The sequence below is a fragment of the Schistocerca nitens genome, chromosome 3 (genome assembly GCF_023898315.1).
Source record: "Schistocerca nitens isolate TAMUIC-IGC-003100 chromosome 3, iqSchNite1.1, whole genome shotgun sequence".
NCBI classification, from domain to species: domain Eukaryota; kingdom Metazoa; phylum Arthropoda; class Insecta; order Orthoptera; family Acrididae; genus Schistocerca; species Schistocerca nitens.
In genome coordinates, this window is record NC_064616.1 from 976,012,932 (window position 1) to 976,039,171 (window position 26,240).

The 26,240-nt window shown below is 38.5% G+C and overlaps 1 protein-coding gene across 7 annotated transcripts in view; it reads right to left on the reverse strand.

Annotated features, from left to right (window-relative positions):
- Positions 1-26,240, reverse strand: part of LOC126249039 (PHD finger protein 23A-like) — a 49,097-nt gene that overhangs the window by 7,327 nt on the left and 15,530 nt on the right. Inside the window, exons 4-6 of one of the 7 annotated variants that reach the window (XR_007545593.1) lie at positions 15,211-15,499; positions 7,962-8,012; positions 4,731-4,945 (exon numbers count right to left, since the gene is read on the reverse strand). Coding sequence is in view for 4 of the 7 variants with exons in the window: in XM_049950658.1 (XP_049806615.1) it covers positions 7,962-8,012; positions 15,199-15,499 (352 nt within the window). In the remaining 3 variants the exon portion in view is untranslated. Of the gene's footprint in view, positions 1-4,730; positions 4,946-7,961; positions 8,013-15,198; positions 15,500-26,240 lie in introns of all 7 variants that reach the window. The other 6 variants (XR_007545591.1, XR_007545592.1, XM_049950659.1 and 3 more) reach the window with 6 other exon arrangements.

Consider the following 26,240-nt stretch of genomic DNA (forward strand, 5'->3'; position numbering starts at 1 on the left):
TAAATTTTGACATGCTGTCAAATTATACGGATGATGCCAAAGGAAAGAAAGATATAAGTGTTCTTACATCAGGGGGTGAAAAACAGCGGATGACCGTCATGCTTGCTTGCATAGCAGGTGGACATAAATTACCCCCATTCAAGTGAAAGACTTTAGCGAAATCTGAAGTGTTTCCAAAAACTAATTGTATGAACAAACAAAACTGGGTGGTTTTTGGAGGACATGGTGCTGGAATGGATTAGGCGTGTGTGGAATCATCGTCCTGGCACAATGCTTGGTTAACGCAGTCTGTTGGTAGTAGATGCGTATGCAGGCCATACAACACCTGCAGTAAAATGAAAATTAGAGAATTCTGCAACCTCTTGAAGTCTGTTTGAATAAACCATTTAAGGACAAGCTTAAATGCATGTACACAGACTGGCTTTCGAAAAGCGACAGACAACTGACACCAACAGGACGTGTAAAAAGCGCAAGTTTGTCGGAAGTGTGCCAGTGGATTTATGATGCATGGAAGTGTGTTCCAAATCAGACACTGCAACAAGCAATTAAAAAATGTTCGATATCCGATGCACTAGATGGTACGGAGGACGATGCTCTGTATGAAGAAATGAACAACAAAGAATCGAGTGATAGTGATTCAGAATCATGACTGATATTTTAAACATTTCGTATAAGATTTATTACAAACCTAATAAAATTTTGTTTTAAATTTCGGCATTTAATTTCTAAGTTATTTTCATTCTTATTTTATTAGTGTTACTACTCCGCATTGCAAAGGATAGAGAAGCATGGAGAGCTGCATCAAACCAGTCTACAGACTGAAGACAACAACACACACTGTATTTGAAGTCATCACTACACATCTGCTAAGAAAATCTGACTGGCATGACTAATTGGGATGTATGTCAATATGGCCAACTCTACGTTCTGAATTTTTTCCTACCTGTGACAAGAGATGGTTGCTAATACGAACTTTTATGAATCGTGAATCACATGCAGTATTCTCTTCACCATAAGAATAATACGAATGTAGACATTATGCCATGTATTCTTTCGTGTTTGCTGCTATCTCATTTAAATCCTGTCTGCCTAATAAACTATGAAACTAGAGAGAGAACAGCAAATGCTGAAGAATATACATATCATATCATGTTTATATTCGTATTATTCTTGTGCAGAGTTGTGATACAGTCAGAAATGAAGCACGGCAACTGACTTGATTTTTAAATCTAAGATGACTAATTTCTGTGCAGAATGTAATGTACTGAAGAGACATCAGCAAAGATTTTCAAATGGAGAAAAATTTTCGCTAAACTCTCGTTCAGAACATCATCTATCATACGCAGTCTATTATTTGGTTCTTGTTGATCATTATCAAAAAAAGCAGCAGTGTAACAACAAATAGCAGTCTCTTGCCATTGTTTGGCTAATGAGACAATTCCTCTCCTTTTTTATTGTAGGCGGCGGTAGCGCACACAAAAGCAAGCCTCGCCGCGAGCGGCAACAGGTCATAAACACTCATTATCAGAATGCGACAAACAATGCACGACACAGTACAATAAAGCATTTTCAGCCTAGAGTGATGTAAACACATATAACAAAGAGAATGGCACTTATCAGATCAAAGCAAAATAAGCAATCGATTCAAACCAGATGAAGAAAATGAAAAAGGAAGGGTACCCGTACAAATATGGACGAAGCGCCTGACACATAGCAATGGCTACCTGATAAAGCTCAACTGCTAAGCTTACTGTGCGGATTAGATTCGAGTAAATACTGTATTTACTTCATTTCAGCATTTTGTCAGTCAAGTACAAAGATCTATTTCTTTTTTAAGTTGCATGACAAACAGCTTTCACATCCTAACCAGCTGATACATTATTACAGTTAATGGGAAAGAATAATCTACATGCTAACAAATATGTATACAACGCAATAAGGTATTCATTAAATACTAGAAAAACTGTTTACAGAACACTCCCAAAAGTGCCTAAGTAAGGCTAAATAACGGAAGACAGTGTCTCATAAGGTCTTTAAGTTGCTTATTACACTACACAACAAAAATCAAATAGGTTCACACTCATTAGCCACACTTGTGGTACAGATAACAGTATGCATATAATAACAAAACATTATGACTAGTGTGGTTCTGTATGCAGGGGTCACAGGATGAGTCATCAGTATTCAGGGATATGACAGAAATGATATTTGAAGCATGTTTTCTCTGATACACAGTATCTTCAGATCCTTCAACAGGTCACTTAGAGGTTGCTTCTAGACCCTTTCAATTATTTTATACACCCTCAAAATAATGTGCTATTCAAATAGTACATTGCACATATTAAAATGTATTGTGTCTCCAAATGAATTTAAAAAGCATTTGGAAAAATCTTAAATAACCTAAACACACTGAGCCCATTTCACTTGATATGAGTGGCATTGATGGTGTGTTGTAGGGTTAGGAAGAATTTTCTGAAAGTAAGCATTTGGAGTGTTAACCTTACACGGAAGTGAAACAGGAATGATAAACAGTACAGACTGGAAGAGAATAGAAGCTTTAGAAATAAGGTGCTACAAAAGAATGCCAAAAATTAGATGTGTAGATCAGATAACCAGTGAAGAGGTACTGATCACTGGTGAGAGTTATGGCCCAAGATGACTGAAAAAATGAATAGGTTGATAGGACAGATTGATTGTTAATTCAGTGTGTGTGTGTGTGTGTGTGTGTGTGTGTGTGTGTGTGTGTGTGTGGGTGTGTGTGGGTGTGCGCGCAGTGGGGAGCAGTGGGGGGAAGGGGGGGGGGGGAGGTCAAGACTAAAAATGGGCTGCTGAAACATATCACTTAAAGGTCACTTCACAAGCACCATACAGTTGGCGGTATGACTGATAAATGAGGAATATGAGGCAATGCATCTTCTGCACTAATTACAGCACAGCAACAGAAGGCAGTTCTGGCTACCACATTGCCAGCTTTTATGTAAACACTGTACATTTCTATGCGACTGCCTGTCTCTATACAGTTGTGAGCAGAGCAACAGAAGCCGGTTCTGGCTACCATGTTGCCAGCTTCTATGTAAACACTGTATGTTTCTATGCAACTGCTGCCTCTGTACAGTTGATAGTTGGGTTTTGGAATTATAAAGAACACATGAGTTTTATGACAAAGAAAAAGAATTTGTTTCTGTTCATGGGCATCCATCAATTTCTGCTGATAAAGTTTTAGAGCGTACCTCAAAAAATCTAGGATTTAGTCAAAGAACTGTTATAAGGAAAAGGGTGCTGCTTCAAAACCTGCAGGATACTAAAGTAAACCGCATGGAAAAAAGTCCCTGTGAAAAAAAGAGTGTATTTTTAAGTATTTATGGAAAGAAAACAACAAAGCATTATCTAGCTACAGATCTTTATTTGTTCCAAACTGATGCACGTCCTCAGCACATTTACAGATATTAAAGCTGCAAAGTATATCCCACATTAGCTAAGTTCTTTAGAAGAATGTGTAAACTTTTCTAGGGATGGAAAATATGGCTTAAAATTGTGTCAAAGAGCATGGGCTTCTGCTTTAAAAAGATAGACCGATGAAAACCATTGCTCAAAGAAGCTCTCATGCTGTTGTGGATCATAGTATTTTCTTACATAAAATTGTAGTAAAGGATATACATTCAGTTACATGGTCAGATACAACCTGGGTCAATAGTGAGCAACTGATGAATGCTGGATAGATGATACTACAAATAGTAGCACTCATGAAACAATGGTAAGAGGAGCCAGCTTAACTGTCCCTATACAGTTTCTTCAAATGGTTTTGTGCATGATGGACTTAATTTTTCAATAAAGAAAAACCTGTGACAACCATTAACATATGGACCACCCACAATTTCTGCGGTGATTTAAAAATTTGTTGCTACAGTTTAGTGTCCTGACAATGTTTGTAACAGATAATGCAACTTACCATTTGGTGATACTAGGCAAAAGTCCAACAAGTGACCGGAATGAAAATATGGTGCAGTGGTTGCAGGTGACAGACACAACTGCGGAGTATGATAAAGCTGCTTTTATATTCATAGTAAAACAAAATAAGCCTGTGATGTCTACATATGTTGTAGATGAAGTTGCAAAGGAACAGGATGATATGGTAATTAGGCTACCGCCTCATCACTGCTATTTTAACCCAACTGAATTAGTTGGAATGTTTTCAAGGTTTACATTTGAAATAATAATAAATAAGACTGTAACAGAAGTGGAAAAGCTGTCAAGTGAAGGTCTTGCTATTGCAGATACCACCTAATGGAGGAAAAAGTAGACCACGTTGGTACACTTATTACAGAAGCAGTATTATAAATGAAGCACTATTATAAATAACAATGAACAGATGATGATGATGATGGCAATGGTTTTGGTGCCAATTCAGGTGACAGTAATGGAGACCTGGATGGAATTGTGCTACTGACATAAATCATTGAGTGCAAATGTATCCAGAAGCAATTCTCTCTCTCTGCAACGGAATAGGCTATGCACCTCATTCTTTATTTAATTCTATGACTGCGGATAGCATGTTCTTTGTTATGCTTAGGTTTACATTATTGTATGACTTTTATACACAGCTATTACAGTAACAATTCGGATCAACTTCTTGGTTGTTTGTTATTTCATGGTTTCATATTACACTATCAAACATTTTACTCTGTAGCTGTTTCCCCCAGTGTCAGAAACATGTTCTTTTTTATACTTACATATACTTTATTATTCCGTGACTTATATGCACGGTGATTGTAGCCTACATTTGTAAAACATACTTCGGAGCTATCAGCTGTGGGCGTGTGTGGTAGCAGCTTTTGTGACCTCACAATCACAGTGTAGCCACCTACACGCAAGCTCTCATGTGACATGTTTCAGCAGCCCGGGTATAGGGCGGAGAGCTGCAGCAAACCAATCTTAGGACTGGTTACTGTAATAACAGCAGACATACAATATAGAACAAGATCGTGCTAGTTAAACTATGACATAAATGTAACTAAAAATAAAGTTTTAAAAAAGTCTCAGGCTAAGTTTCACATGGGATCACGCCAATATGAACTGTCTCATATCATCTAGCAATTTCATCAAAAATGCTCATGACATGAACTAGACTTTATCTTTCTTAAAATGTGGCAAATTCTTCACAAACAAAGGCATTCACAAGTACATGTTAGAAAATAACATGATTTATAATTTGCACAAGTTTTTATAGACATCTGAGTAAGCAGTTGTCACGTTCCACTAGTCAGTGCAAACACTGCACCACCTAATACGTAAGAAACATGCAGTTTTCAACTACCATGAAACCTTGTTCCTTTGGCACATTATGATTCGCTTAATAAATAAAACTATCTTCACAAATTTACCACTATCACTAAAAATGGAATTCGATAAAATTAAGTCAACAATTATACTGATACAGGAAATAAATGAAAGCTTGATGTAACTACAAAGCCCACTAAACATCAAAAGGCACAATACAATATTATAGATATGCACTGACAATCACATGTGAAAGGAATTGGGCTCTTTAAGGATATTTTTAACAACGCCTTGTTTTACAACAGCTGTAACACCCCCTCCCAATCCCCACTCTTGTTTTAAAACATCTGAACAAGTGAAAATATTGACACAGAAAAAATCAGTTGCATCCATTAATAAGACCATGATATATGGAGTACCAGATGCGTAAGGAGGCTGGTTGCACTCTTTTCAAAGAAACTATTCTGGCATTTGCCTTCAGCAATTTAGGGAAACCATGTTGAGATACAAAATTAAAAAAAAAAAAATTAACCAACATTTCCAAATGTACATATTAAAACATAACATAAATAAAAAGGCACTCAACATCATATACATGGGGAATATATTCCATGCACATGAAAATATCTAAAACACCCAACCCACAATCACAAATTAATAGCTATTGTGTACAAATGCGAAGCAGCAGAGTGCAAGTATGTTGTCACTATATCAGCACCATTCATAACAATGCAGTCATAGACCTCAAATTATTTATCACAAGCATAGAAATTTGTGTCAAATGATTTAAGACTGAACGTAAAAGAAAATGTGACCACACTCAACCCTCCTTCCCTGTGACTAGTTTCATTAAAGATAAATTAACTCAGTGACAGTGAATGAACAGTCGGTTTACGACATGTTCCTACACTCCACCAAAAGTCAAGATCAGCAGCGCTCCTGCACACCCTCAGAGAAAAACACAAACACTGAAATGTTTTTAGCACTGGACTGAATGAATGCTGAATTATGGGACTCAAATGGGTTCAACTTAGAAGACTGCTACCACCATTAACCAAAATATTTGCCAAGTACAGAAATCTGAATCCGTATTCTCCTTCAGAGTAGACCTAACAGTAGTTTGTGGTGGAATGGAAGAACATGGCTCTGTAAACTGCTCGTCTACTGCCACTGAGTACACTGATTATGATGAACCTTGTCACAGTGTAAGGATACGGTTCAAGTAGAAAACACCTGTGCATTAATTTGGCACAACAAATAGTTTCTTTGTAATACAAAGAATTATTTTTATTATTTGCTGAAGAACCAATTATTAGCTCTTTTCATTTTAAAGAACAAAAGTAGCATATTACTCAAAGCTGTAAATTTCTATTTGTAATGAATATAAGAATCTCACTAAAAAATTCATTCCACTGATTCCTGCAGCAATTCCCTTCTGCAAATCATACCAAAGTACTGTCCCATGCAAGCCCCAAGCTACCACCACCTCTGCTGTCGTGATATCTGTAAAATGGAGTGTTAAATACGAAGCAACCAAATCTACTTAATTTCATGTACTGTCACACTGATAATATTAAATGAAAATTTTCTGGCGAGAAAGATTAAAGAGTATAATAGTTTAGATACACAGTAATTTAACTTCCACTGTAAGTCTCACATAAAAGTAGATCCAACAGGATTTCAAACAAGTGTTAAGTGGAAATATGAGGCCCTAGAAGCAATTTACTTTTGTTTTTGGATCACAGTGTATAGTGCAGCGTTTAACCACTGTCACCACTACAATCTAACTGTTCTCAATGACTTAGTATGCTGTAACAATTTAGTAAAGTACAGTGGAGTGAGTGGTGTGGTCCAAATAGTCAAAGGGTATGGTTGTGGGAGTGTCCAAAGAAGCCCCTGAATGGGACTAAGACCACTGTGACCAGAAGTGGGTGTAAAGCAACCCTTTTAGTTGGGCTTTTTATGGAGGAACCTAAAGGAGGAGCAAAGAGGGAGGTAGGGCACTGGACCAATAGTGAATGCTGCATGAGAAGAGTGTGGATGGGCCCAGGAGAGCATGGGAACCCTAGAAGGAAAAGCATATAAACTCAGATATGGGGTGAGGGTGATCACAGAAGTCCAGAAAGGGTAAAGGCCAGTAAAAAGTGGGACTCAGATATGCAAATACATGACAGCAGCATGGAGATTAAGCAAGGGCACCTATGTAGGTTACTTATCATCATACAGCCCACAGAGGATAAAGAGTGAATGTTAATCTTAAGTTTCAATGGATTTTTCACTGGAAACTTTTTTAAAAAATTGAGATCTTTTTTAAAACAGCAAGAAAGTGCAGAAAATAAGCATCTTGGTTATTAATAAACCATTTTTCATAGAAAGTAAAATAAACGAAACTTCAAAGAAGAGGAAAATAAAATCTCAAAATACACAATGCCATGTAACACAAATTTTAACATTTTCTGTGCCTGAGAGAGAACACTTACAGCAACACACAGAAATATTATAAAAAGCATTGAACACACTAATGCATAACTCTCCTTTGCATTTAACTGAACTATAAAATGTGCCTAGAGCACAGGAATCAAGGAAACAAACACCATTTGAAGAGAAACCAATGAACTCCTAAAAGAGAGAGAGAGAGAGAGACAGAGAGAGAGTTGCTGGTAAGAAGTTATGCTACTCCTTACCCGACAAATGAATTCCTTTCCGCATCCGGTCTTGGGCTGAGGCAGAGCTGGCTGAAATTGGACAGCCAAGCAAAAAATAAATCCCACATTTGTTATTATCAAGAATATGAAACAGCAATAATGAATTCCTCAGTGTATGTTTAACAATTATGAAGCATTAGCTTACATAATTTGCTTCTTAGATAAAAATTTCAGGATTTGGACTGCCAACAGGTCAAATGGCGAAACAAAGACCAGCACTTACTAACCCTACAGTGGGAGACTGGAAGACATAAAACATGTCACACTTTCAGTAATGTGCCACCACAACAAACTCTGGGAGTGTTGACACAGTTTGAGATTTAATTTGTCCCATGTGCTCCCACTCCATTGCTGGTAGGTGATGGTCTCAGTCTAACTGCAGTATCACTAAAACAACTGGTTTAATTCCTTACACCACATTGCTGCAAATGCCATTACGAGGTACCACTGGAACTTTCTGTAATCACACTGAAAGTTATCACAAAACAATTATAAAAAAACATGTTGGATGTCCGAGAAATATGTACTGTACTACAGGTACAGAGTCCCTGAACCTTAAACAAGATAATATTTAATGCCCCTATGGTTGTAGAACACTGGTTAAGTATTACATTCTTTTAAAGGTCTTCAGTGACAAGCCACTGTTTTATATTATATTAATGGGCCAATTTAGGGCACGTGTGTTTTAAGACAAACTGATACACAGCTGAGGGCAAAACATTCCAGATGATGGAATGTTTGAGAAATTAATATTATATATGTTTTTGCATATTCAAGATTTTCATACTCCACTGTTTGTACAAGGGTTGGAGCTTTAATAGTGGCAACTACACTCCTGGAAATGGAAAAAAAGAACACATTGACACCGGTGTGTCAGACCCACCATACTTGCTCCGGACACTGCAAGAGGGCTGTACAAGCAATGATCACACGCACGGCACAGCGGACACACCAGGAACCACGGTGTTGGCCGTCGAATGGCGCTAGCTGCGCAGCATTTGTGCACCGCCGCCGTCAGTGTCAGCCAGTTTGCCGTGGCGTACGGAGCTCCATCGCAGTCTTTAACACTGGTAGCATGCCGCGACAGCGTGGACGTGAACCGTATGTGCAGTTGACGGACTTTGAGCGAGGGCGTATAGTGGGCATGCGGGAGGCCGGGTGGATGTACCGCCGAATTGCTCAACACGTGGGGCGTGAGGTCTCCACAGTACATCGATGTTGTCGCCAGTGGTCGGCGGAAGGTGCACGTGCCCGTCGACCTGGGACCGGACCGCAGCGACGCACGGATGCACGCCAAGACTGTAGGATCCTACGCAGTGCCGTAGGGGACCGCACCGCCACTTCCCAGCAAATTAGGGACACTGTTGCTCCTGGGGTATCGGCGAGGACCATTCGCAACTGTCTCCATGAAGCTGGGCTACGGTCCCGCACACCGTTAGGCCGTCTTCCGCTCACGCCCCAACATCGTGCAGCCCGCCTCCAGTGGTGCCGCGACAGGCGTGAATGGAGGGACGAATGGAGACGTGTCGTCTTCAGCGATGAGAGTCGCTTCTGCCTTGGTGCCAATGATGGTCGTATGCGTGTTTGGCGCCGTGCAGGTGAGCGCCACAATCAGGACTGCATACGACCGAGGCACACAGGGCCAACACCCGGCATCATGGTGTGGGGAGCGATCTCCTACACTGGCCGTACACCACTGGTGATCGTCGAGGGGACACTGAATAGTGCACGGTACATCCAAACCGTCATCGAACCCATCGTTCTACCATTCCTAGACCGGCAAGGGAACTTGCTGTTCCAACAGGACAATGCACGTCCGCATGTATCCCGTGCCACCCAACGTGCTCTAGAAGGTGTAAGTCAACTACCCTGGCCAGCAAGATCTCCGGATCTGTCCCCCATTGAGCATGTTTGGGACTGGATGAAGCGTCGTCTCACGCGGCCTGCACGTCCAGCACGAACGCTGGTCCAACTGAGGCGCCAGGTGGAAATGGCATGGCAAGCCGTTCCACAGGACCACATCCAGCATCTCTACGATCGTCTCCATGGGAGACTAGCAGCCTGCATTGCTGCGAAAGGTGGATATACACTGTACTAGTGCCGACATTGTGCACGCTCTGTTGCCTGTGTCTATGTGCCTGTGGTTCTGTCAGTGTGATCATGTGATGTATCTGACCCCAGGAATGTGTCAATAAAGTTTCCCCTTCCTGGGACAATGAATTCACGGTGTTCTTATTTCAATTTCCAGGAGTGTATTTATTTACAGTTCGTCAAAAATAGATATGTGTTCCAAAGTTTTACTGATCTTCAAAGTAGTCACCAGCATTGTGTATGACCCGTTGCCAGCGATGTGGAAGTCATAGGATACTCTAGCAGTGTCAGTTGTGTTGACAGAACGAGCGGTGCTGTCTATGGCCCAATGAATTTGTAGCAGTTCTGGAGCGAATGCCGTCAAGTGTTTCCTTCAGTTTAGAAATCGAGTTGAACTCACGAGGGCTTAAGTCAGTTGAGTGCAGTAGGTGCTATAGTACTTAGCAGACCCATCAGTCAAACAAATCAGTAACAGCTTGTCCTGCAAAATGATGGTCAGGTCCTGCAGAAAATGTCATCACTTCTGTCTCTATGCTGTTCAGTTTTGGAACACTACCTACAACCAGCTTAGAGAGAGAGAAGTGATGATACTCTCTGCAGGACCTGACCATCATTTGGCAAGACAACGTTCAAGCACGTCCAGTGCAAGCCGTTACTGATTTGTTTGACTGTTGTGGCTGCTAAGTGCTATACCACCTATTGCACTCCCCTGACTTAAGCCCTTGTGAGTTCAACTCGATTTCTAAGCTGAAGGAAACACTTCACGGCATTCGCTTCAGAACTGCTACAAATTTGTTGGGCAATAGACCGCGTCACTTGAACTGTCAACGCAACTAGCACTGCTAAGAGTATCCTACGACTTCCACATAGACGGCAACAAGTTTCACACAATGCTGGTGACTACCTTGAAGGTCAGTAAAACTTTGAAACACTTAATCTATTTTGTACAAGCTGCAAATAAATAGTTGCCACTATTAAAGTTCCAACCCTCATATATATTTTCCAAGACTATGTCTAGCATCCAGTATTCTCCAGCAAATGGTTAATCACTGCACAGTTCCTTCTACAAGCTACAGTTATGAACAGTGACTTCAGATGCCAAAGACTACAATCATTTGCTTTTGGAGCTTCTCCAGATATGACACTACTGGTTTCTGTCCCTTCAACAAGCAGAAAAAGGTAAACACTACACTTCTTTTACACCCTGAAATAATAAACATCCAGGAAAAGGGACAGTCATTAGAAAGCACCGGATAGTTGAAGGAATCTCCATCGTACAAAACTGTTGCACTTCTGAACAAGAATCCTGAGAAGACAAATCAATAACAAATTGATAATTGCTGGAAAAAGGGCATGAACACTATGCATTTTAGTATATGAAATCAATGACTGCAGTTCAGACTTAATCAAATGGTGAAAAATGGTAGATAATAAATGTAGCAAAGGTCCAAATGACAAAGGCTATGGAACTAACTACCACTGTATGTCAGAAAATTAGACAGCCCAGGCTAATACAATGTATGCTGGGAATAATACCTCACGTACAGGGTTTTCCATTGATCTGATGACTGCCTGCCTGGGATATCGCAGGCACTCCACGGAAGCCACGCCTGCCAGTCGAATAGGATCCGCGGAACTGCACAATGCCACCCCCCTCTTTCTTGTGAGTTTTAGCCTGAAGGCCGTACAGATATACGCGCCTTATCGGCCAATGTCACTCGAGCAGTAAAACAGGCAGCACGAGTGTAACAGTGGAGTTTGCGAAAGCAACAATGGCAACAGTGAATTATTCAATTCAAAAATGAGTGTGTGTTTATGACTCATATGTACATACAGCGTCCACTTGTACTATTCTGAGATTGTTTGCACAGAACTTTCCCGGTGTTTGAGTTCCGAGTCATGACGCAGTTTGCAAATTAGTGAATAAATTTTGTGAAACGGGAAGTGTTCAAGATAATAAACGTAAAAGATGACGAGCAGTGTTCACAGAAGCCTGTCTCAATGACACTGGATTCTGCCCAGAAAATTTCCATAAAAAGTCTCTTACACGTCTTTCGCAGCAAACACAAATATCTTGCACCTTTGTACAAAGAGTTGCTAAGCTGCTCGGGCTAAGACCCTACAACGTATCAGTAGTACAAGAACTTCCACATGGTGATCCTGCGCACAGGGTTAAGTTCTGCGAATGGGTTTTAAAACAAGTGTATGACAGTCAAATGGATCCTTATCTCATTCTGTTTTCAGACGAGGCTTGGTTCCATTTAAATGGGTATGTTAATTCCCAAAACTGTAGATATTAGAGAGCAGACAGACCTGTTGTGCTTCATGGGGAACCCCTTCATGTCCAGGAACTAGGGGTGTGGTGCGCAGTTAGTGGTGACAATAATAGGCCCAATTTTTTTAATGATAGAGTTGTAGGTGAAAGATACGTGCAAAAAAATTTGTGGCTTTTTTTTAATGTTTTTTTTAATGAACTGAGTGAAAGAACGAAGCTTCACATTTTTTCAACAAGATTAAACAAGGGCTCATACAACTAACATTTCTTTGCACACAATTCATGACGTGTTTGCAGAAAGAGTGATTAGAAACAATATCTGGCCCACCAGAAGTCCTGATTTAACTCCATGCAATTTTTATTTGTAGGGTGCGCTGTAGGACAAAGCCTGCACAACAAATCCTCTCACGATATAATATCTCAAGGATAATATCTGTGAGTAAATTAATTTAATATCTCAGAGAATTACATCATGTGATTAATAATTTCTTGAGTAGATGTCAGAAATGCGTGGAAAATAATGGCAGTTATAGCATCTCCTTGCGTGACATGGGTGAGTACAAAATTAATTTGCTTATATTTTAAATGTAGTCACGTTTTACTGCAACTGTAGATGGGTGACACGGCATCCAATCGCCTGCCAACGGAGCGCTCACTGCGCAGCATCTACTGCAATGCACATGTAGTCATCAGATAAATGGAATACGCTGTATATGACCCACAGCTTGTTTTGGGCCATTCTTGCATGCAGCATTTCAAGTAGTGAGCATTATCAATATGACTGACATGCTGCCCATTCAGCTTTCCAAATTATCATATAACATTTAAGGGGGATCCCATTGGTGTCTGCATTTACAGGCCTGGAATTTAAGCCTGGTGCATGATCTACTGCTTACCAACAGCCCCTATTATAGGTTTTCATGACTGCTCTTTTTCACTTCATAATGTTTTATGTAGCTTAGAAAAATGTAAAAGGGAATTTATTTATAGTGATTTTCATTTCCTACAATGTGCCAACACTCTCTTATTACTTTTGCACAGCTCCAACCACTTTAAATTGTCCCTCCAACTTCCAGATACAAACTCACATTACAAAGCTGTAAAAAAATTCCTAACACAATGAACAGGAAACAGAAAAGAACAAAATTGTGTGAAAGTCTTTATTTTTACAACAAAGTGCACAGAAACCCAGTAACAGGAATATAAACTGAAAGGAAAAATTGAACCCAATTAATGGCCTGAACATAAAGGTATTCAATTTTTTCTCATTTTTCTGTGCCTTTCTGGTGTCTGGTACACCACACAATATGTTGTACTTATATATTCCCCTAGATAACACATTTCAAATTCAATTATTCCTATTTTGCACCAAAACTCTCTTAGGGACACTTCCAGGCCAGTTTACTATTGATCAACTACAATTCATCAAAGAGTCAGAATTACTTTCATGAAATTACGCCACAATGAACGCTTTTGTTTTTGGTTCCCAAGTTTTTAGGAAAGCTGGCAATCTTTATGAACGTAGGTTTTTATTTCTGATGCAGTTCAGAGACAACACTTCTGAAACCATGCGGCCAGGCAGTCAGATGTAGACTCGGAACAACAGTCTAAACATTACAGGCATACTGCATGGGCTGAAACTTGTTACAAAAATTAATACTTCACAGATGTAAGTGTCCAGTATTTTCAAAATGTTGCTAGCCACAACCACATGTAGAAAGACGACGACTTTAGACAATGACTGTGTGACGCGTGTTGGTTTATGACCTTTAACATAACATTAATGGTACTTGCTTCTGTTCTAATTTAAAAATGTGCAGGAGCGCAACTAATTCAAAGCTTCTGATCAATATATATACATTCACAGGTAAGCTGAAAGCACGAACTCTAGCCTCCTGCAATGAATGAAAAATGCTGGTCACAAATGGCAATGAACTTACTGGGGTATTTCAATTAATGTAAGGCCAAATACACAAGGGAGCATTGTAACAGCTCACTGGGCACACTGCAATGCAAAAATGGCTGTTTTTGGGAAATAACACAGCATCTGACAGAGAATGTCATCTTCTGGTTTTGGCAGTGAATATTTTACGACTTTTTCTCACAGAAATTACACTATCTGCATTACTTTTTCAGCAGAAATTAATGTGTGACACAACAGGATTTAATTATAACGCCAATCCAGAACCTTAGCACTTTTCATTGAGATAGCTGCTTCCCGTCCTACGAGGTCTCAAGTAGTTAAGAGTCTGCATTTACAGCAACTGAGCCATAAACACCCCCCCCCCCCTCGGTGGGTGGGTCACACACACACACACACACACACACACACACACACACACACACACACACACACACACACACACACACAGAGAGAGAGAGAGAGAGAGAGAGAGAGATTTTTTAAAACAACCCTGACATCCTGAAACTAACAAGTTATTTCCAGAATTATCAGTGACAGAATTTTTCACTTCTCCAAAAATTAAACACCTCATGCCAAACAACTGACAATTTCAGGACAGATTTTGCCAGTCAATGTTTATCCATTTTTTTTCCTTTTTTTTGGGGGGGGGGGGGCTACAGTCATTCTGATGTTACAGTTCATAAGAAGGCATGACAACTGTCAACAGGCTATAGCAGCAAAGCATTCTATAAGGCATTAAATCTAGTAACTGTAACTTAATGCCCGTACGTCAGGTCTAAAAAGTACACTACTGTAGAAAGAGTGTGAACAACTAATTATTTAGCACTGATATCTATGGTTGGAAACCCAAAAATCATCTTAGAAATTAAAAAATCAAAACATGGCATAGTGGGACCAAGAGGTGAAAATGAGAAGAAATAGCTTACCCTCCTCATCACCTGAGTCACTGGTGGATGAAGAAGATTTACTTGATCTTGAAGGAAACCTTTCACGTCCATGGCTATCCTCAGAGCTGGCTCCATATTCATCACTTGGTGATCGAGATGTATTTGATCTCGGGTCAGTAACTGAATAGTCATTAATCTTATCTGAACTATACGCTGAAACACCATGTCTAGAACTACTGGCCCGAGTTGCAGAGACTTTCTGCCTTCCACTACGTTGATCAATTCCAGATCCAAGTGGTGATGAAGTGTAGTTTTTTATTATCTGTTGGTCTGATTCTTCCTGCAATGATTTTAAAACACATTGCCAATATTCATCAATAGTAACAATAATTTCTACAGCTACATACAACAGCTATAACACCAATCAGCTGATTCATTCATCTATACTGAAATAAACAAAAAATATGGTGATACAATTACATAAAATTGTTTTTTAAGTAAAGAACTACATGAAACAGTGATATAATATCCATGAGTCAAGATAATCCCCAGTGATTTGGATACCTCCAATTTTTATTCTGTGCTGAGGGATCTTGTCAATTTCTTTTAATAAGGCTGAACATTGCAGATAAGATCATTAATTTGATTATGTCTATATTTATTAATAGGGTCATTCCATTTACTGTGTGGAACTGTATATACTGTGTTTTGTAAAAGTTTAATGAGAGCCCATTTGCAGAGAACCACTTAATGATTTTTTGAAAAACATCGTTTACAATTTCACCAGTTAATTCTTGTCTGTCGGGTGTGATAGCTATACTTGTATCATCGGCAAAAAGTACCAGCTTTGCATCTTCGTGAATATAGAATGGCAAGTCATTAATATATATTAAGAACAGCAGACCTTGCGGCACCCCATTCTTGATTGCTCCCCAATTTGAGAAATCACCAGTTTTTTGCATATTATGTGAACTGTTTATTTCAACTTTCTGCACTCTTCCAGTTAGGTATGATTTAAACCATTTGAGCACTGTCCCAGTCATACCACAGTACTTTATCTTATCTAGAAGTATTCCATGATTTACACAGTCAAAAGCCTTTGATAGATCACAAAAAATCTGAACGGGTGACTTCCGGTTACTCAGAGCATTTAATATTTCATTAGTGAAAGTATATATAGCATTTTCCGTTGAAAAACCTTTCTGGAAACCAAACTGTCATTTTGTTAAAACTTTATTTTTTCAACGGTGTGAAGCTACTCTACAATACATTACTTTTTCAAGAATTTTGGATAAGGCAGTCAGAAGAGAGATTGGGTGGTAGTTGTTGACATCAGACATATCCCCTTTTTTTATGCAGTGGTATAACAATGGCAACTTCAGTCTATCTGGGAAAATACCCTGCTTCAGAGAGCTATTACATATGTGGCTAAGAATCCCACTTATCTCTTGGGAACAAGCTTTTATTATCCTGCTGGAAATGCCATCAATTCCATGTGAGCTTTTATTCTTGAGAGAGTTTATTATCTTTCTAATATCAGATGGAGAGGTGGGTGGAATTTCAATTGTATCAAATGGTGTGGGTAAGGCATCTTCCATTAACTGCCTTGCTTCTTCTAATGAACATTTAGATCCTATTTTCTCGACAACATTTAAAAAATGATTATTCAAAATGTTTTCGACTTCCGGCTTGTTTATCAAGTTTCCATTCACTTTGATGGTAATGCTTCCTGTACTCTTGGTTGCCCCGTCTCCCTTGTAATAATATTCCAAATTGTTTTGATTTTGTTATCAGAGGTACTAATCTCAGACATGATGCACATGCTTGTGGACTTCTTAATAACCTTTCTTAATGTAGCACAGTAGTTTTTATAATATTTGGCTGTTTCTGGGTCATTACTCTTTCTTGTTGTTAGATACAGTTCCCTTTTGTGGTTACAAGATATTTTTATTCCTTTAGTAAGCCAAGGTTTTTTGCATAATTTCTTATAATTAGATTTAACTACTTTCTTGGGGAAACAGTTTTCAAATTCTCTTACAAGTGTATCATAAAATAAGTTATATTTTAAATTAGCATCAGGTTCCTTGGACACCTCAGCCCAGTCTTAACTACTGAAGATTTTCTCTGAAATTTCTAATTGTTGAGTCATTAATTGAACGCACAACTTTGGAGGGTAGTTTTGAATTACTGAATGGAGCTATGTCATATACTGTAACTAGCTGAGCATCACGATCAGAAAACCCATTCTCAACAGGACAAGAATTTATGTTTTTAAACCTATCTTGGTCTATAAAAGTGTTATCTATCAATGTGCTGCTGTCCTTTGCCACCAGAGTAGGAAAATTAATGACAGATGTCAAATTGAAAGAACCGAGCAAGACTTCCAGGTCATTCTTCCTATTACACTCTGTCAGTGAGTCAACATTGAAGTCCCCACAAATAATAATTTGCTTTCCCCTAACTGACAGATAGCACTACAAGGCATCCAAGTTTCTCTATCAATATAATGTCCTGTACTTAAGAACACATTGTACAATCACTTATTTAAAAAACAAACAGAATTTAGCTGAAAATGTAGCACATTAACTAGAGTCAGTGAACAGGGTAAAATGCTTCGGAATTTAGCATTATACACTGAAACTTGAATGAAAGACAAACAGCTTACTGAGCTTCTCAAACAACTTTTAGCACCTTTGGAAACAAATACACCACCATATAATTTACTTCCACTCACTCAGTGTCTTATAATTTTATGGAAGTAACTCATCACTTAGGAAAGAAGCACCTACAGCACAAAGGTAGCCCTCTCAGAAGAAAAGTGTTGTTCATAGCTACAGCACCAGATGAAAAAATTTATTAAAGCTGTCAGTGATTCAGAAAGACATTCGATATGCAGTCTTAAATAGGTTTCATTCTTTCTCTGATAATCTACAAGGTTACCAAGGAAGCAATATAATTTTTAAATATATTCTGAGATCTTTTCTTCTGGAACACTACTTTTTATTACATAAGCAAATCTTTTAAGTAAATACTTGTAGAATGAGTAGCACTGTATAACATTATGTTTATTTTGGTGTTTCCCTTGTATCCTATATTAATAGTTTTTTTATTTGATAAATTACTTTCAGCAGAGCTCAACATTGCTTACATTGTATAAACTACACATGGGAACACTATAATTTGTTTGTAATTGCGGATGCAAATCTAGGTATCTGCTTGCAATCTCTTGAACAAGTTTCAGAAGTCAAGTTTTTCAAAGGTATATTGTGATTGATTTTCTGTGCTTGTGTTTTTATAAATACATTATTACTTGATTAGTAATATATAAGTTTTAATTTCTGCACTGTAAGATATACATACATTTTAATGTAGTCAAAAGTTTTGTTTTATTGTCTCACTCCACCACAATAAAACATAGAAGTCCATACTTAAAAAATAATGATATTTTCAATGTAACTATGCTTCATAAGTAGGAAACTCTACCGAAAATGATATTGTGTGCAAATAATCAATAACTCAAAACTTCAGTACTGAAATTCATTTTTATAACTTGTACTAGTCCATCACAGCTTTAAAGACTAGTTTGAAGTAGCTATGAGAAAAGTAAATTATTCCCTAGTTTTAATTATCCTACTATCATAAAGAGAGTGAAATTTTAAATTTTTATTTCTTAAGTAATGTTTGATATTTGTCAAGTTGTTTTTCTTAATACTTTTTAAATACGGCATGGGCCTGGTGTGGTGAAAGTGATAACATTTTATGTAATATTAGCCTAATACATCATGGTGGCAGGTTCACGGCCAGTGTTTATGGAATTGGTGATCTCAAACAAACAGCACGGCATGTAAAATTTGATGGGAAATATCAGATTACAAGTGCAGTATACATTTTATGGTCGATTCACATTTGATGGAACAGAATGTCGAAACATTCCACAATGCGTTTCAAATGGCACAAATTCACAGAGGACTTCAATGGAACAGAACTGAATGTCAATGTCAAGGTTTCTTCAGAAGGAAGTTTTTACGTTTATGCTGGTGGGGAGAATGGATTCATTGTCTTTAACACAGGCAGTTAACTTTTTTTCACTGCACTCACTTTTGTAAGCTTATAATAGTGTATTTTGCAACTTCTTATGCTTTATTTTACTATTTGTCTTTGTTTTTGTGACACACTGAAAACGTTCCATGATGAATGAATTGAGGTACATATAAAGAAGAACATAAATTGATGAGGCTATTTTCATTTAATACAACTGTAAGGGAAATCACCACCATCATTAGTGTTTTGGCAAAAGGCAGGTTTTCAAATGGTAGTTCTCCAGGCTGTCTGGTCTTCTGCCAACCTCTTCAGGTCTGCATAATTTCCTCTTCCCTTTATGTTGTCCATCATCTTGTAACTCCTTCTTCCTCTCTGTCTTCTTCCACAAACCAGTCCTTCCAAAGCATCTGCTAGCAAGCATTCCCTTCTCAATGAATGTCCCAACCAGTTCTTTTTTCTCTCTCTTATAACCTTCAGCTGACATCTCTCACCAATCCTTTCCAATATTCTTTCATTACTCACTCTTTCCATCCAGCTTATCCTCTCCATTCTCCTCCACATCCACATCTCAAATGGTTCTAACCGTTTTTCATCCTCTCATCTCAGCGTCCATGTTGCTGCCCCATATAGTGCCACACTCCAGACAAAACATTTGCCAAGCCTTTTCCTTAGACATTTATCTAATTTGCCGCATAACACTCCCCTCTTTCTGTTGAATGCCTCCTATGCTACGGCAACTCAAGTTTTCACCTCCTGGTGACATCAAGTCTTCTTCAGTAGTTGTGCTTCCAATGCACTTACTTGGCTAATAGTAACTTGTCCTATTTTAATACTGGACTGTGTGCATCTTGTACTGATGATCATACTCTGTTTTTGCTGTGTTTATTTGCATCTCATATTCCACACAAGCTTCATTCATATCTCAGCATGTTATTCACTGTCCGCTCACTTTCTGCCACTAATACCATGTCATCAGCAAATCTTGTCCATTCTATCCTCTTTACACCAATACATACTCCTCTTTACCCATCTAAGCCTTTCGCAATAATCTCTTCAAGATTAGCGTTAAACAACAGTGGGGAAAGGAAATAACCTTGTCTAACACCTCGTCCAATGCTGCTGCTTTCTGACATTTCATTTCCAATCCTTATCCTTACTTTCTGGTGCAAATATAGATTCTGTATCAGTCATCTCTCTTTCCAATCTACTCCTTTCCTCTTCAAAATATCCATCAGCTTGTCCCACTGAACTCTGTCAAAAGCCTTTTCTAAATCTATAAAAACAGCAAAGATTTCTCTATCTTTTTCCATATATCTTTCCCCTATATTGTTAACAGGCCAGTAGTATCTCTTGCTCCTTTTCCTCTTCTAAATCCGAACTGCTCCCCAGCCTATCCAGTTTGGTATATAGTCTTCTATTCAACACTCTCAGCAACACTTTAGCTGCATGAGAAATTAGACTGATGGTCCTATACTCCACATTTTTTAGCGTTTCTCATTTTCTCTATTGGTATCTTAACTGTTGCAAGGAAGTCCTCGAGACATTCCCCTTTGTCATATATCTCATTACAGAGGTAGACTATTTCTTTTTTGCCTTGTTTCCCAGACTCTTCAACAATTCTGCTGGCAAATAATTCCACATGCCTTCCTATTCTTCATCTCCTTCAGCGCATGTTCTACTTCTGCTTCCAAGATGGTGAATCCCGTTCCATCTTCCGGCACATATTGCTCCTCTTCAACATTTTGTTTTGTCTTTCATCCCCCTTATACATTCAATATATTCTTGCCATCTGTTCAATACCTCCTGTTGTTGTTCTGCTAGAGTACTATCCGCTCTTTCTATTTCCATGTTATCCCTCTTTCTTTTATGTTCGAAAACTATCTCACTAGCCAGTCTATACAGCATTTCATACTTTCTCCCTTTCTCTATTTCAACGCATTTCTGTTTCATCCATTTACTCTTGCTTCAGTTTCTCTTCTTAATTCATTATTCATTTTCCTGTACCTCTTTGCTTTCTTCAGTTTCTACATTTTTCCACTTTCTCCGCACTTCCATCTTTTTCAACATGTTTTCTGTTATCCATTCTTTCCTGGAACCTTGGGATACTCTAATCCCTAGTACTATTTGCCAGAGTCCAAGAGTCCCTCATTTTTATCCATTTGTCACTAATACTTTCATCAACACTACCTCTTTCCCATTTTTCCATAAACCTGGTTTCCAAATCTGATGCCTTTTCTACCTCTGAGTCTTTCTATGTTTAGTCTTTCTTTTGCTTTACCTCTCCAGACTTTTTTCAATTTCACTTGTATTTCTCCCACTGCTAGGTTGAGTTCTGAATTTATATCCACTCCTGGATAAGCTTCGGCAATTTTCAAACAGTTCCTAAACCTTTTTTGTATCAGGATGTAGTCCAACTGATATCTTTCCCTATTCAAATTTGATATCCCTGTGTAATGTCTCATTTTGTGGTGTTCAAATAATGTGTTACCCACTGCTAATGAATTTTCTTTACAGAAAGTAATTAGTCATTTTCTTCTCTCATTTCTTATTCCTAATCCAAATTTTCCTACTGCATCATCATCTTCTTGTAAAGGACAGTCAATGAGAAATGTTTATGAAATTCTGAAATACCAACACAACAGCAATGTTGTTTCTGCCATTGTTTTACCAAGTTTCCTGATCATTATCTTCCCCTAAAGGAGGAGGGAACTTATTAGACAAATATCACTTGGAAATAAGAATTACTGTAAACATTCACATTTACCATTCAACTCACCGTGTGTTTTGGGGGATTATACCACTGTCATCGCACGGATTTATTTCTATTAGTTAGGTGTAGATGGTTTGTAAGCACAACTACTTCTGGCTAACCTGTGTCACTCTTTCAGTGGTTACAGATTGCTTTTCCAGCTATATTTACAACACACATACACACTTTTTACAAAACTGCAGTTTTATAAAAAGTCTTGTGTAAGTAGTTTGTGGCAAGTGTACATGATGTAAATACACTGTCAGGGAGAAAAAATATCCCAACACCAATAAGGAATAGTGTTAGATAAACAACAGTTGGCAGGTATGTTTCTACATCTGAAACATGACGTCTGTTCACATTTTGCTACAGTCGCACAAGAGTGGCAGTAGTGGCGCCCCTATATCAAAGAAAATCAGGTTTCCTTTAAATACATACTGTAATGGTTGTGATCATCTGTTAACTTCGAGACTAGATGTCGTAAATTGATGTTTGTCAAGAATACCTGTAAGACAACAAAGACCCCATAATCAACAGCTCACCAAGTTTGAATTAGGTCATGTAACAGGGCTATGAAAAGCTGGATGTTCTTTCTGGGATATTGCAGAAAGACTTGGGAGGAGTGTAGCCACTATAACTAATTGCTGGCAGCGGTGGTCACGGGAAGGTACAGCAACAAGAAGACAGGGCTCCAGACAGCCACGTGGCACCACTGAGAAGGACGACGGCATGTTCGGCATGTCGCTTTGGCACATCGTACTGAGTTTTCAGAAGCAATTCGAGTAACGGCTGTCACCACAGTGACATAATGAACTGCTATAAATCGAGGACAGCTCAGAGTCTCACACCCTGTAAGCATGCATTCCCCTGCCACCAAACAGCCGTCATTTGTGACTTCAGTGGTGTCAAGCAAGAGATCACTGGAGGCCTGTTGTGATCTCTGATGAAAGCTGATTCTGTCTCAGTGCCAGTGATAGCCCTATGTTGGTTAGGAGAAGGCCATGTGAGCTCCTGCAACCAACTTGTCTGAAGGCTAGACACACTGGACCTTCACTTGGAGTTATCATCTGGGGTACAATTTCTTATGACAGTAGGAGCAATCTTCTGGTTATCCCACACACCCTGACTGCAAGTCTGTCTGTCTGTCTGGCGATTCGAATCGTCGTGCTGCTGCTCTTGAACAGCATTCCAGTATGTGTTTTCCAACAGGCTAACACTTTCCCGTATACAGCTGTTGCAACCCTACTTGCTCTAAAGTGTGTCAACAAGTTGGCTTGGCCTGCTCAAGAACCAGATCTGTCTCCAACTGAGCATGTATGAGACATCTTCAGGTGAAACTTCAGTGTCATCAACAACCAGCATTAACTGTCCCTGTATTGACCAACCAAGTGCAACAGAAATCAAGCTTCATCTGACACTTTTGCAACACAATGTACACATGTCTGCATGCTTACATTCAAATTTCTGGTAGTTACATCAGTTATTCATGTACCAGCATTTCACATTTGCAATAGCTTTTCTCAGGCTTACATTAACCTGTGAACTTGCAATGTTAATCACTTAAATATGTTACCTAGACAAATGTATTCCCACAATTTCATTATGTTACATTAATTATTTTTTGGTGTTGGGACTTTTCTCCCCCTCAGTGAATGGCTGGAAATACAATCAACGGCCACAAAGAGTGTCACAGGTGCACAGAAAATGTCTTGTATACAAATGATCTACTAATTAAAATATATCTAATTAAAATATATCCATTTGATGATGACGAAGGTGTAATCCTATATAAAGTGAAGTAGAAATAGCACTGAATATAACTTGTTACATTAACTCATATTTTTAAATCAAATGCAGTAAGTCTACTGACAATCTGAGAATGTATCACATTCACACGATACTATTTACTAGAAAATATAACTTGACATTACTATTTTTAAAGACAAAAAGACAGAAACGGCTACTTTTGTGCAAGATATGAGCTTGATGCTTCAGAAACATACACTGGTGACCTGAAATAAAACTGTTTAAATCACGTTTAGTGCTTCTCCATCCTCAGCACTGTTTACAGGGCATATTTCCCACTGCCCTGCTATTTACCTCTACACCAAATAAGCGACTTGTTCTAAAACTTGCAGTATCATACAACCGGTATTTTTCTTTTTTTCTTTTTTTTTCTTTTTCTTTTTTTTTTTTTAAAGATATATACAGTGCTTTCACAAAACATTTTTGTGATCTGCATTTATTCCAGTACTAGTTGTTTCACTATAACTGCGCCCACACTCCTTTTCCTCTAAAGTCACTTTCTGATACTTGATATTCACTACTGATTGAAAATTCTCTCTCCACTTCATCCAGGTGATAAGTTCCAGGCCCACACCTTATGACAATGATAGTTGTGTACAGTTTTGTTTTATTTTATTGTACTTTCACCTCCACCCTGAGACCTACTTTAAGATATGCATGTCATTAGCTGATCAGCTCCAGTTCTGGTATCATGTCTTCACTTTATGCTTGGCTTCACTATATCATTTTTGTACAGGCAATATGAACCACATGTAAGCATGGATTCAATATTGTATTATTTACTGCTCCTGTATTTGTTAGGACAACAGCATTTTGCTGTATGTATCTTACTGTTGACACACACAAACTGTGCGATCGGTGTAAATGTGTGCCATTTTTTTTATCTTTAAATTTTAAATTTATATTAAACACGCAGAGTGATTTCAGTCACATCTACTTCAAGATATTTGAAAATTTATTAATAGAATTAGTTTTGTTTGTGCTCAAAATGCTCACGTTATAGTCAAGGAAAGCACTCAATTTCGACAGGAAATAGGAACCTACCAGAAGAAGTGTGCTCTAACGGCCAAGACTATAAAGCATAACCTATTGTTACAAACTCTTTTTAAATGTGTACTTCAAATAAACATTCCTTGCATCTTCTTTCCTGCCAACTGCAGTTATTTTGTATTAGTAATAGATACAGGTGATGCAAACTTTAATGTTTGGAGATCTTTAGTAAATGTCATTCCATCATCTTTTGTTTGATATGAACTGCTTGATAAAGCCTTGATATATGCCTTCTATGCAGTACAAGCTTCAGCCCAACCAGAGATCAGCAACAGACTAACCAATCACACACTTCAACCCCTTTTACCCAAGTGCCTTTTTGTCTCAGTCTATTGCTTGTGTCAAGTGAGGTTACTGCAGCATCCCTGACATTTTATTTCTGTATTGAGTCTCGTCTGTCATGAGTAGTTGTTTATTTTTGCATGTTGGCACCAAAACTGCAGAGGCTGCGACAGATGTCTGCTATGCACTTTGGCACACCCAAAAGGTGAAAGTGAGGTTATGAGGGACCATCTTTCTTAACAAGTGCCTAGACACAGCAGAAATGGGGATGCTTTGCTATCTAATCTATTGTCACATTACCATAATCTCACACTGTGGTAACCAATCAATCAGATGAATCAAAGCAGCAGTTCATTTTATCTTCAGTTGGTACATTCATTGCAATACTGGAAGCTACTGCTGCCTTTTCTTCATTTGAAAGTGAGACTCTGTCAACCTCATACTCGTTATTTACATACATATTACCAACAAGTTACAGGAAGCTCCCAATGCCAAAGTACTATTATGTTTAGGCAATCTAACTTCTTATAACACCACGACTTGACTGGTAAATGCTTCTCTACAAACCTACAGTTTTGAGGTTTAATGCACTGTAACGCTAAATTTTTACTTTTCTTGACTAGAAAAAAGCCAAGCTGTATCATAGTATTGAGTCCACATTAAATTAGTTCTAAGCTTGGAAGAAAAGGAAGCATACGAGAGGCAACAGGACAATCATCATGGTAGCAGTCATCGTTTATTACAATGCCATCAAGGTGTGCCGCCATAGTCTGCAAACCACTGAGTACATATAGAAAGTACTTGCCGTTCTATCATTTATGTAGGAATAGCACAAAGAATGGCTACTTAAATGTCCTTGCAGGTAATTGGTCTAATATGTTCTTTGCAGTATGTACAGGAGCAATACATAAAGGGCTGAAAAAGCTCTCTAGATTTTTCACTTGACGTGAGTTTTTGAAACTTTGTAAGTAGACTTTTGCTGGATAATTGACATCTCTCTAAGTACTGCCAATTCATGTTTTTCAGCATTTTGGTGATGTTTTTCCAGAAGTCAAACAAACCTGTGACATTTTGTGCTGTCCTCCTTTGCATATATTCCATATCCCCCATCAGTAGTACCCGGTACGGGTTACGCATGATTAAGCAATATTCT